This window comes from Homalodisca vitripennis, chromosome 1, assembly GCF_021130785.1.
Source record: "Homalodisca vitripennis isolate AUS2020 chromosome 1, UT_GWSS_2.1, whole genome shotgun sequence".
In the NCBI taxonomy this organism is placed as follows: Eukaryota; Metazoa; Arthropoda; class Insecta; order Hemiptera; family Cicadellidae; genus Homalodisca; species Homalodisca vitripennis.
In genome coordinates, this window is record NC_060207.1 from 40,615,612 (window position 1) to 40,634,017 (window position 18,406).

The 18,406-nt window shown below is 28.7% G+C and overlaps 1 protein-coding gene across 1 annotated transcript in view; it reads left to right on the forward strand.

Moving 5' to 3' along the window:
* The window catches only part of LOC124360207, a 19,383-nt gene extending 1,796 nt beyond the window's left edge, over nt 1–17,587 (forward strand). The window contains exons 2-3 of the mRNA XM_046813618.1: nt 4,928–5,002; nt 9,190–17,587. Coding sequence (XP_046669574.1) covers nt 4,928–5,002; nt 9,190–10,398 — 1,284 coding nt within the window. The 3' untranslated portion in view covers nt 10,399–17,587. The remainder of the gene's footprint in view (nt 1–4,927; nt 5,003–9,189) is intronic.
* The last annotated feature ends 819 nt before the right edge of the window (nt 17,588–18,406 follow it).

Sequence of the window (18,406 nt, forward strand, 5' to 3'; positions counted from 1 at the left end):
CCAATGTGCTGTACAACTAGCCTATGAGTAGGCCCTACTAGTGTATAGGCTAGTAAGTTCAAATAACATGAAGTATTATACTTGCTATTTGAAGTATCGGTATCAATTTACAATATCGTGACCATGGAAAGGTATGTTCATTTTTTTTTTCCTGAAAACTACAATTTTTCCTGAAAACAATAGTGAAGAAAAAATTCGTCGGCAACGAAAATCAAAGGAGTTACGATTTTTTGAAATTCTCTGAAAACTCTGTTTTTGACAGTACCTCTGGCAATTTTACTGAAATTATGACGTTAATCCTGTCAACGATGCCTGCCCGCTGTGCAGTGCTGCGCACTGCTTGCTCTTTTAGAAAAAAAATTAACTCGAGCTTGCAAAAGTCGAATCCCAGATCACGTGATGCCCCTGATCCTTAACCCTCCAAGTGTTGTTCGACAAAATTTTGTCGGTTATTTTCCATCTTTAATGCAATAATGCCCGAAAGGCATCAATATAATACAATGATATACTTTCCCCCCAGTTTATATGCACCTGTGATAATAATACTTGGCTATAAATGCTCAATCCATGAAAAAAAGTCCATTTTTCATGGTCACGGTATTGTAAATAAATACCGAAGTATCTTATCTTCATTAAATTTAATCTTGAAATTTTCTTAGGCCTAGTAATCATTTCTATGAAGACATATGCCATTTAAGTACAAAAAACATATGTGCAACTTTGTATATTTAGTGTTTTCAGTATAATAAGCAGCCACTGCCACAATTAAATCATTGATATTCATGATTATCTAAACAACCGAAACCAAAATATTGAACCAAATTACATTATAGTTATTTAAAGAGGGTAGGGTACGATAAGCGGACCCGGTTTTTTATATCGAAGAATGTAATCATCGATACCTAATATTCGCATCTCAAATCCTAGACTATCAATCGATATAAAGTATCTGTAGTTCTCAATAACAATCATACCTATGTGTTAAATTAAAATATGGACCTAATATGTACAGTGATCAAACAAATATATTCATGATTATCTAAACAACCGAAACCAAATTACATTATAGTTATTTAAAGAGGGTAGGGTACGATAAGCGGACCAGGTTTTTTATATCGAAGAATGTAATCATCGATAGGCTACCTAATATTCGCATCTTAAATCCTAGACTATCAATCGATATAAAGTATCTGTAGTTCTCAATAACAATCATATGTGTTAAATTAAAATATGGACCTAATATGTACAATGATCAAACAAATATATTATGATTATCTAAACAACCGAAACCAAAATATTGAACCAAATTACATTATAGTTATTTAAAGAGGGTAGGGTACGATAAGCGGACCCGGTTTTTTATATCGAAGAATGTAATCATCGATACCTAATATTCGCATCTCAAATCCTAGACTATCAATCTATATAAAGTATCTGTAGTTCTCAATAACAATCATACGTGTTAAATTAAAATATGGGCCTAATATGTACAGTGATCAAACAAATTATTATAACCAAAATTAGGAAAACTGAAGACGGCCATATTTGCTCCTCTCACAGTTACAGTTGTTTCTTTCCCACAAATTTCACATAATGGGGTTTTCCGCACGAGTCCTACATGTTGAAGTCATGAAAAACATGTCATCATTTTTCAAAGCAATGTCGTGTAGTTTTCTAAAATAGACTGTCATTTTTAATAATCAAATGTTACTTACATAAAATTGAAATGTTACCTTAACTTACTTGTATTATTTTATAGTGTTTACAGCTGCTGATATAGATTATTTAAGTTAATTGATCAAAATAAATAATCAGTATCGATTGATTGTATCGATGGTTATGATTAAGTAATATCGTTTGCCAATTTCGATATAAAAAACCGGGTCCGCTTATTGTATCCTACCCTTTAAAGAAGTATAGTACAACTTTTTATATCTACAAAACTAATGATAAAAATCCAGGTTGTGTGTATTTATAAAATATGGCTCGAGTATGATAAGCGGAACCTATTTTTCATACCAAAATTATCAAACTGTATTTCATTATTGCACCCATTGATATAATCAACCAATAGTAATTTACATCATCTGTACCAACTGTACACACATTTTCACATTCTCAACACATTTGTTCTACAAGTGACTTCTTTTATATAAAAAAATTATATATAGAAAACTGTACATAATAACACTAAAAGATAATTTACTGTTTCTTTCTCGGTTTGAAGACGTTTGTTTATGGTTACAATTTCTTAATTATTTAAGTTACATTTTTCCTGTCACATGTCATAATTTTTCTTTTTTATCATTTATGACATTATATATTTGTTTATTTCTATTTATTTGAAACATGTAACTTTAATTTAGTATACCAATTTTATATAAGTTGATACCTATTAATAGTTATGTTATTCAATATATAAAGTAGCCTATCAATGGTTGTAATAAGTGATATAAGAACCAGATCCGTTTATCGTACTCTGCTCTAAAATATAACAAACAAAACAATGTAACATTTAGTTACTTTTTACTATTTTTAAGACTAAACATGTTGTCTTGACAGCTTGTGACACAAAAAACACATGTACACTGTCATTGTAATTGAGCTCATTACTCAAATACCATACTTTGTTTTTTCTTTGTTTGAATTAATTTGCAACAATATTGTTATTCAATATATTAAAAAGAGTTAAAAAATAATTAATTGTAATAACTATAATTATAATGTTTGTGTAATTGATAGTTTAGGTATTTCTAATCCATAATTTGATGCTATTGTGGTGGTAACCATTTACCATACTGCAGAATATTTAGCCTCATATTTCAATATGAATGAATTGAATTATTAATATACCTAAATAAATTTATAACAATAAGGGGCAGAGTATGATAAGTGAAATTGAACTTCATGCAGTGCAATCATCAATACTCCATAATTATATTGAATCACGTACTAACCTACCAATATTTAAAATACTAAATAAAAGTAATGTGTGTAAAATTTAATATAACTTAGGCTACATTACCTCATAAATAATACATGAACCAATACAATAAAACAAACCATTAGATTAGGTAATAGAGAACATCTCATTTTAAATAATAGAGAAATCATTGTGAAAATGAGTATGGAAACCACAAAAAAACATGCCACCACATTTAAAATGCTATTTTCATTAGTTCATTTCATTTTTCTCTAGATGAAGTCATCAAATCAAATATTATTGTTACAAACTGAAGACTTTACATTGGTGGACTACCGTAAGTTCAGTTAGTTTGAGTTAGTTGATCAAATTAATTAATCAGTATTAGCTGATTATATCGATGGTGTAGTTATGCAATATTGTTTATTAATATCGATCTAAAATACTTGGTCCACTGTTCATTAAGACTGTAGGTAGAACTGAACAACATAACAAAACGTACATTGAAATCTTGGAAAAACAGTTTATTCCTTCCCAAAGATATCACTTATCAAATATTATGTCTACAAACAAAAATGTTTATACGCTGGTAGTCTACACTGTAGTTTTTACAAATGTAGATAAAACAAAAGAAAATATTTGGCCGCCAAAACAATAATTTAGAATATCAAACCGAAATTTATCAATACAAATACTGCATAATTAATTGTTTGATTAATTCGATTTAAAATTGGATTTTATAACAGAAAATTAGATTGTAACTAATTTTATGAAAGATCCATTATTAACGAGTTGTGGTCATGTAGAGTTATACCAACTGTAGGCTTATCAAAATGTACTTTAAGCCTATTTGTAAGTAGGCCTATCTGTAATTGATGGCCAACCATTATTTTTGGTGTTGTCAATTGCACTTTTGTTATGCTTTAAATGAGGCTATAGATTTTATTAGAAACCTATTCTAAGTTTCTAATTCTAGTTTTATGTTATAGAATTATGATTTTCATAGTTTGTGTAATAATGAGTCATTTTTTATCATTCCTAAAGTTAAATAATGTGAAATTTTTAGTCTTGTATGTTTGTTTTTTCTTAAAATTAGAATATTAGAAAATATTTGTATCTTGTGGAGAGAGTAAACCCATGCCTAATGATGTAGTTACATAAGTATCCTAGGCCTAAATGTATTGCACTTATAAGATGATAATGAACAGATGGTTAAAAATAATTTTGCCACTAAAATTAACATAACAAATAAATTGAATGATTAGCGCAATTATTTAGTAAAATTAAGAAAATATCAATTAAAAAGTAAATCGTAGCCTGTTTCTTTGAAACGTAGCCAGTTTCTTTAGATTGTAATACTACCACATGATTGGAGAATAATTGTGCTAGTTAGATGGAATTTTTACAATCTAATTCTTTGTTAAACATGATGTGGCAGTAAGGTGTTGTGGGTGTTCAGTTTTCATTTTAAGAAGAGATTGTTCTTTTAGGTGTTAAAATTTATATTTTGATCATGGCCCCTCACCAATCCTAAAATTCATAAAATTACTTTAATACATAAAGAAATATAGAGAAATTTTCATATGTCATGGTAATTGTTGACTCATAGCAGGCTGATAATATCAATGCAGTGGGCATTTGTGGGAGTGTAGTCATAAGGGACCATCATGGCCTTACAGAGAGATCATAGTGACCATTAAGACATACAATTCTTTTAGTTAGGTTAATTACAATACTATAAGTTATGGTAGTGAATTGTTCACAATTCTCTAGTAATAGGAGGCTATTTGATTTTAACATTTTGACCACGTGGGGCAAAGTGTAGAAGCAGGAGTGCCATCGTACTGGTTAATTGGATTACATAACTTATGTATAATATGTTTACAATTATTCTCTAGTAATAGAAGGTTATTTGATATTAACATTCTGACCATCAGGTGTGAAGTGTAGAAGGAGGTCTGCCATCGAACTGGTTATTAAATGGATTACATATTTATGTTTCAGGTTGTGGACATGGTTACCGTGTTGGAGATTGTGTCCATTTTGGAAAAAACAAATATTACAAAGGAAGCCCTTGAGGTAAGTCAATTAAATCAATACTAAAATTAGGAGTTATGTACGATATTTACCTCATTGTAATTTATATTGTATTATTTCGTTATAAAATAATGAATGTTAATTACTCAAATTTATGCTAGAAATTGTATATATCTCAGCTGAATACTTAAACTTAATTCTATATATTCAGTATCAATTCTGCATTCTGGTTACCAAAAAAGTCTAATTAATTAGACCTAGATAATTCTGCATATAATATAGAAATGTCTACCCAGTTAGCCTGCATGGATTTTTCAAAAATATTAATACTAACCATGTTAGGCTGTTTTATTGAAATCTTGAATTATTTGCAGTTGTTAGTTAATGAATTCCGTAATACTTTTGCACTGATAACATTATACAAATTTTAAAATCTGTGACCAGCAATATTGTGACAGTGCATACTTTTCAGCTCTGGGGCAGTCCTTGCCATATCAGTAGCTCGGTATTTTTAGTTCTTTTCACTGCTATTTAGGAGAATAGCCTACTGAAAAATGAAGTGTGATTAAATTCAACATTTATAACAAGTATGCAAATACTTGTTTCTTATTTGTTTGCATTGATAATATTTAGGCACAGTATAAAAAAGTGGCTACCACGACAAGCGAATCTGCAAATCAAATTAGAAATACCTAAACTATTGAGTACAAAAACATTCTAATAATTAAAGTAGTAGTATACAGTTAATTACTGTCAGCTTTTTTGTAATATAAGTGTATTAAATATCATATTGCTTATTTAATTCCAACTAAAGTAATTTGTGTGACATTTGAGTAATGGCTTTAAGTACAAACGCAATGAACAAGTATTATTTGTATCACAAGCTGTCAAGACATGTTAAGTTTATTCTTCATAATAGTAAAGAAGTAAGTTATACACTTTTATTTGTTTGTTACACTAAATAATGTAAATGCAGTTCACATTTAGGTTTTGTATTGTTCATCAGTTTTAATAATCAGAAATATCAATGTTTTGATTTTCATGGTGAGGATAGACTAAGGAATTATTATTAATTTTGTAAATGTAATTTGAGTTGAAGCTGAGAGACTTAGTAGTCTACTATCAATGTTATGGATTAATGTTTATGGTGTTAATAGGCCCAGCCAAACTATTAACCCTTTTAGTGCCAAGAGCCTCTATATATATATATATATATATATATATATATATATATAGGCACTTATAACCTGTTAAGTCATAAAATGCCAAGAGCCTGTATTTAGGCTCAAGCTAGGTTGGTGGTGAAACGCCAAGAGCCTATATGTAGGCTTGGACAAGTTCGGACGTTAAGTGCCAAGAGCCTTTATTTAGGCTCTCAACATTTTCTAGCAGTACACAACCATTTGCTTTAATAAACTATATTTGTTTTAAGAATATATCAAAATTTGTTATGGTTATGCAATTTTTATAATAATTTTAATGTTTAATAAAGTGTTTGCATTATTCATAAGGCAGTAGCATTTGAGGTTAAATGATAGCCACCTGCTGTCATTAATAAAACTGGATTGTTGTAATTTTTCATCGTAACAAACATTTATTGGTTCTTAAAGAATCAGAACTAATAAATCATGGCCCATGTTTTAAAACAATAGAACATGATGTTGGAAACTATGTATCATTATTAAAGTAAATGAAAAATTTGAAGTTGGCTATTTGATAGTTTACAATCAACATTTTGAGCAAAAGGATGTTGAGAAGTGTTTGCTGTGTGCAAGTTTTGTGACTAAACACGAGTTTGGTTCATAGTAGTCACGTTTAACATTAATTTGTTATCAGTAGAAATAACACATATCTGATATTAACAGTGTTATTCACAATGTAAGTGGCTGACTAACATTGGTTAAACTAAATTAAAAGTTAAATCTTTAAATTTATTTTTAAATTGTTTATGAATACTTGCAATTATTAATAGCTATAGTTTAATTTTCTATTGTACGAGTTTTAAACCAGATAGCATTTACTCTCAAAACCAACAATACCATACTTCTGAACATCTGTAGTAAATATTTCACATACACTGTAACTCTTTGAGACCAAAATGTATACAGTATTTATTAAAAATAAATTTTTAAATTAATATGTTTATATTCTTATTAATAAGTTGTAAAATGTCAAAGTAAAAACAGTAAAACTTTGCATAAAATATAAAAATTTTAAAACTTAAATCCAAGTTGCGTAAGAAGCTCAATGTTTTTCATTTTTTGAGAAATTGCTCACAGATGTTTGGCTTTCATTGTCATTTAGACGTTTTAGAATGTATTGATAACCCATTATGTGAAATATTCAAACATAGCTTCAAACTCCTATTTGAAACATTGTAGTTTGATTTAAGTTTTGTCTTGATATGTTTCCTATCTTGAAAACTTGAAGGCCTATAAAGTTACGCAACTAGACAGTAATTCTTATTATGCTTTTGATGTACAATAATAAGAAATACATACATGTACTGAAATTTCGAAATACATTTTTTCTTTATAGTTTTCCCCTTTTTTTAGGAAAGTAGCGTTTTTAATTCCAATAGAAGTTATTGCTTTATTGTGTAAAGCCATTACATTTAACTTTCACTACTGAATAAAATGTACATCCATGCTTAAGTTATACTTATTACTAAGCTGCTCATATTTCCATTCATAATTAAATACATTTCCTTATTTACATAACTTGAAACTTTAAAATTTTTGTGTGCAAGTCTTAAAAGTACGAGGTAGGAGTACACTGCACCATGTGTTTCATAACAGGTTTCGCATAGGTTCAATATAAAAATTCAAGTCTAGCTAATTTTATTATTGACAGATGGAACAACAGACAGTTATATGGAAAAATTTATATTTTTCCATATATAAATTTTTATATATGGAAAAATTTAAAGAAATATTTACATTCCCAGGGAAAGAAAAGAGGAATTGTGTATGCCTACTAAGTAACAGACTTCAACGACGCTGAGCCAAATTTCATGGTTGGACATATACCATCATAGAATTCATACTTGTCTATGTAGAAATTGTTTCACGCAAAATTTCAAGTCTGTTAAAGTCTTTCTCAAGATATTCTGCTGCATAATACACATTTTTGTTCATAAAATTATATTTCATATAAAAAAAAGTCTACACACCAAATCACCATAAAATTATGTATGTGTTGGGGTAGTTAAACTATATGTGTTAATATCACATGTTAAAATCTTTTATGAGTGTACCGAGTTTGCTTATAAATGTATTTATTCTGCGATTTTCTTGTTGCCATCATGGTTACCCATAAGACCAACCCAATGTTAAAATGTTCACTAACGCTCAGCCAAATCCCATGGAGTTAACATGCACCATCATCATACTCGTTTCTCATAGGCCTATATAAATAAAGTTTCATCCACAATTTCAAGTCTATAAGTGAATTATGCAGATAGACAGAAAAAATTAAGTTTTTCCAGCCCCTCAAGTGACAGGTTTCATTAGTGGTCAGTTAATACATTTTTAATTAAGTAATTTTTATTACTCCTTTAAGTTCTACAATGTCATTGTGAGCGATTTCACTACTTAGTCTAAAAGCGCGGGAATCGCTATTGGCGAATCAACTTTAGTATGTGAATTGTCCCACTTTGGAGGTCTGTGGATTGTTTTATATTAATTATTCACACCACAAATGCAGTTCAGTTAGTTTGTTTACATTTCAGCATAGTATTTTATTGTTTTGTTGTGATTAGTACGTTTGTATTTTGATATTATTGATTATTATTTTGTTAGATACTTGTTGCAAATGGTTACAAAATGAAGATTTTTATCTTTTTCTAGTATAACTCCATTTCCAATCAGTCAATAAAACATTTAATAGAACTGTATGTCTATGTACTTTTGGGTGAAATCACCTAGCACTCTTAGGTAAATTATAGTAGCCCAGAGGATGTAGCATTAAAAGGGTTAATGGGTATAAGATTTGGTTCAAAAGGAATATTGTTGTAGTAGATTATGATTACGATCAATCAGTCGATGCAAATCTAAAGTTTACCTGGAAGAGTGTTAAAATATCATTTTTCTCAGAGTCTCTCTTCTAACAATCTTCAAAACTTTCCTCTGTAGGATAATCTTAGACTTTGGACATGGTCAGTTCTTTATATAAAATTACTGAATAAAATATTTTGAATATTTTTTTCTACTATTAAATTTTTGTTTCAGACCACAAGACTGGGAAAATATATCAATGAGCTACGGAGAAAAACTTCAAATGATGCATTGGCCAAAAGAGCAAAAGATCTGGTGCGCAGATGGCGTGACATGATTCTCCCACAGACGGAAGCTGCACCACCTCAGCACAATGGGTCGGCTCGTTTGGGAGCAACGAGTCGAGGTGGAACAGCTCCACTCCGACCAGGTGTCATATCACCAGCCATGTCTATTCCTAGTTCAACCACCAGTCCTGCTCTTTCACAACCAAGCAGGGTTGATGCAGTGCCTAAAACACATGCTGCCAATAAACGCCTGCGAAAAGAGACTCTGTCTCCAACTGAAAAACCTCCGGCCAAAGTACCTAGAGTCAATGGTACGTCTTTCAGGCCGGATATTGGAGAATGTAGTCGTGATTCTAGTGATCGAGCTTCGGACGGCTGTGAGATTGTTTCTGTAGTCACGAGGACCGATGACCGACTGCCTGAAACCAGGAAAAAAGGTCGTAAAAAGGGGTCGAAAAACCATAGCGCATTAGGAAAAGAAATTAGTCAAGCTAAGTCTAGTGATGATATAGTTAAAGAAAAAATAGCTTCAATTGCGAGAACTCCACGTGTTAAAACAACTCAAGAGTTACTAGCAGACCTCAAGTCTAAGACTGATGGGACGTTACCCACAGATATCCAAATGAACCTGGTGAACTGTGTACTCCCTGGCTCTGACGAGTTGACTCGGAACAAGACCGAGCACATTGCAAAGTTCCTTAGGTCTCAAGCAGAAAATGATGATTCCTTAGATGTGAAACCGTCTCAAGATGAGCTTAGGCCGTGTACAGACTCACTTCCTTCGCACTCTACTGTCGGGCCTGCACAATCCTCTTGTACCTCATCTACTGTACCTCCCTCTCCAGCTCCTGAAGAATCTACCGAACGTACTGTTGAGGAGATTCTTGCAAGGTTACCCCCACTGGACTTGGAAGCGATCCAGTGGGAAGAATCACAAAGTCCCCCAGTGTCGCCTCCACCCCCCAGAGAAGTTACACAGGACGATGTGCTCAGATTACATAATGAACATATAGAGTGTTTAAATGGTTGTACTGATCATTCTGGTTTAAAAACAAGCAAGGGTGAAGAAGGTTTTAGTGAGTGGCATGAAGTTGTGTCTAGAACGTCTTACAATGGAGAATTGTTACATATACTGCCTTATGTGGTCATTGACTAAACAGAATGTTGTTATCATGTGATTGTGTTCCATTAGAGTTTGTTGAAAGTGTTGTTAAGTGTGTGATTCAAGTATGAGGTGGAAAATGAGGAATGATTTGATTTCTATATACCGTAAGTATGGTCTCAAATTTTCAAATTGACATATGAAGAAGCAACAACCTTTTATAGGACATAAGGATTTTACATGCCAACAATTTTAAGATTCCATCCCTGAGAAACATTGACAAAATTAACTATTTTGATTAAACCTATTTTATTATTATTTCAAAACCATGCAAAATAGATCAATTCTTAAAGAAAGTATTTTGGAAGGTTAATATTTTCATTTGTCCAGTTTTAAATCAAGGCCTACTTCTGTTGTGTTTGGTTTCTTTACAACATGAAGAACTTTTCGTTACCATTCTATTTTTGTAGTAACTTATTTTAATGGTTAATATTGTAGATGTAAAAAAATCCTCTGTACATTAACATTTTGTTAAAAATATTGTTTGTAATTATTACATCTACTTGCTTATTATGTTGTATTAATTTATTATTTTTCACTTGTTGTTTGTTGGAGGTTTCATATTCTATTGTTTTATTTTACTCCATTTGACTTCTTTCTTCTTTCTTGTGTTTGTTGTTTATAAGTCGTGTGTGAAAAACAATCTTTGATACCTAGCCTATTATTTTGAATTATATACATTACTGTAATATTAAACAAGTAAGTTATTTTTAATTGACAGTGTTTCCTAGTATGGCAGTATTTGTAGAAAATTGATACTGTAATGTTTTGTACGCTTCAAAAATAGAGTAGTACTAAGTTGTTATAATTGACCTCTAAATCTTTAATCATCCTTCATTTTTTTATAGGATTAAAAAAAATTGCTTTCATACTTGTGAAGACTGATGATCAAGATAATATAATTATCTGCATCACTATTGATAATTAATTTAAAATTTTATATTAGTTGTTTGATTTTCTTACAAATCCAAACACAAGCTATCTGTCACTAAATTGTTATTTTTTTTATTTAAAAATATTGCTTTTGTGGTAAAATTAACATTACTGTCCATAGCCTCTTTTCAATATGTTTTAAATACAATCTGAACTGTATCAAATGTAAACATGGATTAAAATTGATGATTAGAAGCTCTATGATTAGGAGAAAAATTTTCTTACAAAAGTTTTACCATTTCAAAAATTTAATTATTTTGAGTCATGTAAAAGATTTTGTACAAAAATGTATAATAGTTGAATATTTATAATTTTAGTTTGATGCGATTGACACTATTGTTTGTGAAGTTATTGATTCTTAATTTAAACTTTGATGATAGTCTGACATTAATTCAAAGGTCTTAAATTGGTTTGGATTAATAAATTATACTGTACTGAAATACATTAAAACACTTTTTATATTTACTGAAATAGTAATATAGTTTATTAGGCTATTATACTGATTTTATTTCAATCCAATATTTGGTACAGTAGTAGATGTGTTCATTGCCAATGTTGTGAGCCTGAATGCTCTGTAACACATGATATTATTATGTAATATAATAATACAAGTACTTATTAAATTTGTTTGTTCACAATTGTAAAATATCAGTAGAATTATTTATTAAAAATGAAGTAGCAATTTATTTAAAATTAACTTAAAACATTAACATGTTATAACTAAAAGAACTAAGAGAAATCCTTGATTGTTTATTTTTTTCTTCGTTATAGTCATGTTTGTACATGTTCATGATGGAAACATGTACAATGATTCTTAAATTAAAAATTAAATAAATTTAATCCTAAACTTTTGATTGAGAATTATAAACAAGTGTAAAATATTATTACTTCAACAGGCATTATTAATTTTGCTGCCTAAAAGTTGAACTGTTTCATTATAGTTCAGTTGATAATTAAAACTAGCGTTCTTAATTAATTAAAATAATTATATATCACAAGTTCAAATGTAAATTCTTAAATTGAATAAATTTGACTAGTTCAAGTTATTGCAGAGGATATTATAATTATTTATTAGCCTATACATATAGTAAAATTTTCAAGATTAAGCCAAAGAACGAATTAAAATGATTATATATTAATTACTTATTTATTATAGAATTTGTTTCCAGCTTAAGTAAAACTTTTAAATTGTAATAGTCTGTATTCATCAGTCTGGTCAAGGTAACAAAAATAATAATATTATATTATTTTAAAAAGTTATTTGAACAATTCCTTGCTAATATATTATTATCCTAAATCAACACCCTAACCCCAGTAAATTTGCAGAAAGTACAGTTGTGATCTGTTTTGATTTTTTTCAATCCTCTGTTTTTTTAAGGATTTAATTAACTTGAACTTTTATAAGACATTAAGAGTTAATGATGTAATTGTTTAGTTTAGATAGAAAAAGTCGGTTTACATATTTTAACAGTCTTTTTTCCATAGAAATAAAACTTAAAATACTCTACTTTCATGAACTTACTATTCAGTTCAAAAATAAAGATTAGTTACAATGCCAAAAAATTCACCAAAATACAAAACTAATACTTAAAAGTACTATTAATGCGCATTTCTAGAAATTGTGTTCGCATATTTGAGAACAAATCAGGCATTGCCAAATCAAGATGTAAAGAATTTCCTGTTGTACATGCGTTTCCATTCAATCACTGGAGTTTTTGGTCCAAACTGATTGAATTGTATGATCATACTTACATCTGAAAACTTCCTTGACATCTCTCACTATAGAAATGAATGATTATAAATATTTTTCAGTATATAGTCCAGAAGAAAATCCTGACTAGATTACACACATGCTCAGAGTAATCAATGGTATTTGTTATTCAGTATCTTGCATTTTAATCCCATTAAGAAATTTTAAAGGTTTCTTCATTTAAACCTTCATTATGTTCTATATTTTATATTTTTTGTACATTATCCAGAAGATTATTTCAGTTGTAAAGTAAAATGTACTGTAATAGGCTCCATGAGTTTCACTCTTCCTTCTGGTTAAGTAAACAATCACATCACAAAATCCATTAGTGCCATTGCTGTAAATAACATCACACTCTCAATTCTGAATCAAAATTATTTTTCAGTATTGTATGTATTCAGTAAAATCTTGTTCATCTTAAAATAAAGTCATGATAAAAACATAACCTTCATGCTAAATTATTTTTAAAAACTGCTACAATACAATAGAAACAAACAAATATGTTAGTACTACAAAAAAACTTTTAAATATATAGAAATACTTAAGATTCATTCAAACATGTGTAATGTTAAAAATTTACCATCCCTTTTATTTATTTATTGTTCCTTCAGTTTAACATTTTAGGAATTCATTTGAAAGAAGTCCTTGTTAAAGACGGCTTGATTGTATGTAGCATAATGATTAATTAATTAATGTTTCATAATTTACAAAACTATACTTTCAACACTCAACAAATTGTTTTAATTTTAATTTTGAAAAACATATAATACTCTATATATTTTAGTATTAAAATTGTACAAGTTATACGTATATTCTAAAAAAATGTCATACAATGAGGTAAGTTTTGAATATTTTATTAGTAAAATAGCAAGATTTTTTAATAAAACAAAATTATTAAATGTTAAACTCGAACTCTTTGGTTTAAACATAAACTAATCATATGTTGTACATTAATAAATTTATATTTGGATAATCTTTTTAAATATTAGAGCAGAACTTGTACATGTGATAGTGTGTTTTAGACATTTCTTATACAAAAATATAATTTTCTCTGTCAATCCAAAATGGAAAATTACATTAATTTATAGTTCCAGAGTAATTTATTTTAAACATAGGTACAGTTACTTTTGAATTGATATACGAGTACAGCTTAAAAGTTCAATATTAACTTCTAAAAAAAAAAAAAAAAACTAAAATTAAACCACAGTATTTGAGGACAGGTTAGAGAAACTGAATGAAGTGCACTTATCACCAAATATGACAAGTATGACATGATGTAGACTTGAATGTTGGTCATTTATAACTTTGATGTTTTATAACTAGTTCAGAAAAATATTTGAATTTTCATGTATCAAATATTTTATTGATTTCATTAACTGAGTTTTTAGTAATGTTTATTCAAGTGGCTTTAATATTAAATGTGCTAGGTTATATTTCTACAATTTCTTAAATACTTGTAAATTACTGATTAGAAGAATTTTAGTTACTATGAATCTAGTAAAATCTAGAATAATAGAATACATTTTTGTTTCAAATGGTTTATGTTGTATTGTTGAGTGAGGCATTTGTGATGGTATCATTTTGATAACTGGTCTAAATTAGGTTGTGGACACAAACTCCACTGTATTATTTTTACTTTTCTTATGTATATATTATGGGGAAATGACCTTTATTGTTACTGACTGCTTAACATTAATCAAAGATTTTCTTAAAAATAAAATTTTATTTCCAACAAAATCTTATTTTTTATGACATTTAAATATAACATATTATTTATGTATGTAAATGAATTCTCTATTTAGAATTAGAGAAAGGGTACAATAAACTACTTTCAATTTAATTAAGCTGTTGGTAGGAATAAAGGACATTTAGATTCATGTTGCTGTTCATTTCAGTTAATTAATGAAGGTGGTAAATCTTTATTAGTTGGTAAATTTTTGTTATTATTGTGAGTGGCAGCTGTAGTTTAGTGTTATACACTGTTTTTGTTAACTGAAGACCTAACTTGAGATGTTGGTAACTGGTGCAAATTGTGACATTGTTATGTTGTGCAAATTTTGAACTCTTTATTGAAAGAAAATTCATTAAGGTTTGTCTACCAAACTCCCTGAATACAGTAAAAATAGTAAAAGAAACCATAATTTAAAACAGAGTTAACTGTACCACCATGGGAGTGCTTTAAACTCTCAGAGATGCAACAAACCATGTTCTATACTACTTAAAACCTGTGTATTTTAAATCTAAAAATTTCTCAGTATAATTATTAACTTAAAAATATCAAATGTAAATACGTGAACATTTCTAATACAGTTTTATTTCCTTGAAAATTAAAACTTTTACATTTGAGCAGTTGTCCAGTTCTTTTATTTAAAACTTGTCAATGTACGGTTTTTACTGTTGATGTATTTAGTTTAAGAATGATTTGGTTAAGTTTTAAATTTGAACAGATTGAACTTTATGAACAGATACAAATATTTGTAATTACTATAAGCAGTTCAATTCAATAAAAAGAGCTAATAGAATTTTGGAGTACATGCCCATAAGACACAGAAACTTCTTTGTTGTTGTTTCAGTGAAAACATGTCAGGATAATTTCACTAAATAATGACATTTCTCTTACAATTTCTTTCTTTATTTGGAAGCTGACAGTCAGTAGCAGAATTGAATATATATTTAATAATCAAATAGTAGCCTGTGGCATTTTAGTTGTACTTTTAAGATTCAGTACTTTAGGCATCAGCATTACAATTTTGTTATGTTTCTGTGATCATTTAAGGAAAATTGTGGAGTAAAACAATTGACAGGTCTTATGTTAGTATTAGATAATTTTATATTCAATGCAGATTTCGATGGTATATTATAAACAGTGATAAAATTTAAATTTTTCAAGTCATGTTTATCAGTTAGAACTAAATAACAAATAGGTGCTGAAAAGAAAAATATTAATAAAACTGCTGTATTAGTATAAAACCCCTATAGGTTAAACTTTTCAAATAAGCTTATACCTATGTTAAAATAAAAATAACTTCTAGTGTTATATAAAATGTATTTTTCGTGCAGATTAAACATATATACATATATAATATATGTATATATATCCTTTAAATTTCAATGGTGTTACAGTTGTATAAAACTTACCCTGTTCTAAATGATAACATCATCCTAAATGATAACATCATAATTTGCTCCAGCAACCATTCGTCCTCAAAACAAGTATTATTCTGTTAAATTATTCTATAACTTTATCTAACAATCTCAAGTAATAACATATTCATTTATTTAGTTAATGATTGTTATCAAAAGAAAACTCAATTAGCTTCACTGTTTAATTCTTACAAATTTATTTTATTTTATTCACCAAACAATTTTGATTTTTTACATAGTTGTACTTATAAACATTGTATTATAACTGCAAGGAGCACAAATATGGGTTTGATTCTGGATTTATTTATTTAAGATCTGGTATCCTTCCAAATGTCCACAAATTGTAGTTACGTATTGTGTATTAACACTCAGGCGTCATAGGTGAATATTTTTCTCAAAATCTGCCACAGATGCCTTTAATACTCTAGGATATAGATTCCTGGTGTGCTGTGGTTGAAAGTAACGGTATTATAATAATATTTTACTATTGAAATCAACTCCTTTGAATAATAAATCATATCGTACATAGCATCATTCTTTTTCAATGGAACTATAAAATTCAGTATAATAATTGATTTGAGATTAAAATTTTTAAACATATTTGTATGTGAGTATTGCCTTTAAAGAATTGAGTATTAAAATACTTGTGCCAAAACAGATTTTAGATCTTAACAAGAATGTGTATATGTTAATCAATTATAAAAATATATTTTTGTCGTTTGGCTAATTTTTGTTTGCTTCTGAATTTTATTAACTGATGAACAGGTGCAAGAACCTCTGGTGCTTTTTCAATCAATGATATTTCATGCAGGGGTTAAAGGGTAGAATCTTGTAAAAAGTGTATAGGTATAAATAGAGCTTAGCAATCAAAGAATTGGTCAACGTTCTAGTCTTGTTACTTCTTCATATGGCCACTTGATAAAGGTAATCCCTGTGCCTTCTCCACCCCATCCCCGAGCCAGTGGCCTTCAACCCACATTGTGTATTTGTTGTCAACATTTGTTAGTCTGCTTTCCAAAGAAATGGTTAAGTTTTTGTTTATACAGAAAAATTGCAATAAACAGAATGTTCATGGAAAGCTGCCTTATATTAATTTTAGGCTTCTCATTTCTTGTACAAAGCTATTATTTAATTATTGTTGAGTCAGTTAATAGAGGCCATCGCTTCACTTTGGTTTTAATATAATGCATCAAAATAGTTGTGAATTTTGAAGCATGTTATAATGCTAAAGAAATTTGTACATATACATTAATAATACAATTATATTTTATGATTTGTTTCATTTTGTACTGTACATTATAAACCATTAGTCTCATGTATGATTCATGAAGACGATAAAGTGATTATATAGATTTTTATTGTTGTTTTATTGATTCCATAATCACCTTCCCAGTGAAATGCAGAGATTTTAATGTTCGTTCAAACTTAACTATCTAGCATGTATGGTATACAGTACTAGTTTAAACCTCACAAAATCATTATAAATAGAGGTAGGCCCACTATGTTATTTTTTGGGTAAGTTGTTCCTATCTACAAGTATACATATAGTAGACAATAGAAATATGCTTAGTAAGTATACATGCAAGAGACAACAGAAATACACAAAATACATTTTTATTTCATAAAGAGATTATTCGTAATGTTATCTCGCCTATGTAACATTTTCAACATTTTTGTTTTGTATTTAGATAGCAACAAAATAAACTGAGAATTTTCCAAAATGTCAAATATCAAAGTTTTTTTAAATTGCATATAAGTCTAAAAAGTTATTATATTAAAACTGTGTATAATAATTTGAATAAATTAAAAATCCTCAATTTATTTTAAAGTGCTGTCAGTAAGAAACAATTTTAAAAATCATGCAGATAAAATTACACTATTTTTCAGGAATCACATTTAAAGATTAGAATTGGGTATGGCAAGTACTGAACTAACTTTTAAAACATTTCATGCAGCACTTAGCTTATCTTTTTTATATATATAAAGGGGTTCGACTCCTGGCGGAGCAAGTACTTTTTGCGATTCAATGTTTATTGAAATTAAATAAGGCAATTGCCATTTATACAATTTAATGTAAATAAAAGTCGTTTGATAGGTATTTGGTCTTCCGATCATATGTTAGTTTGCTTATTTAAACGCATATGTGACAGATACGGCTAAATACAAAATAATTTA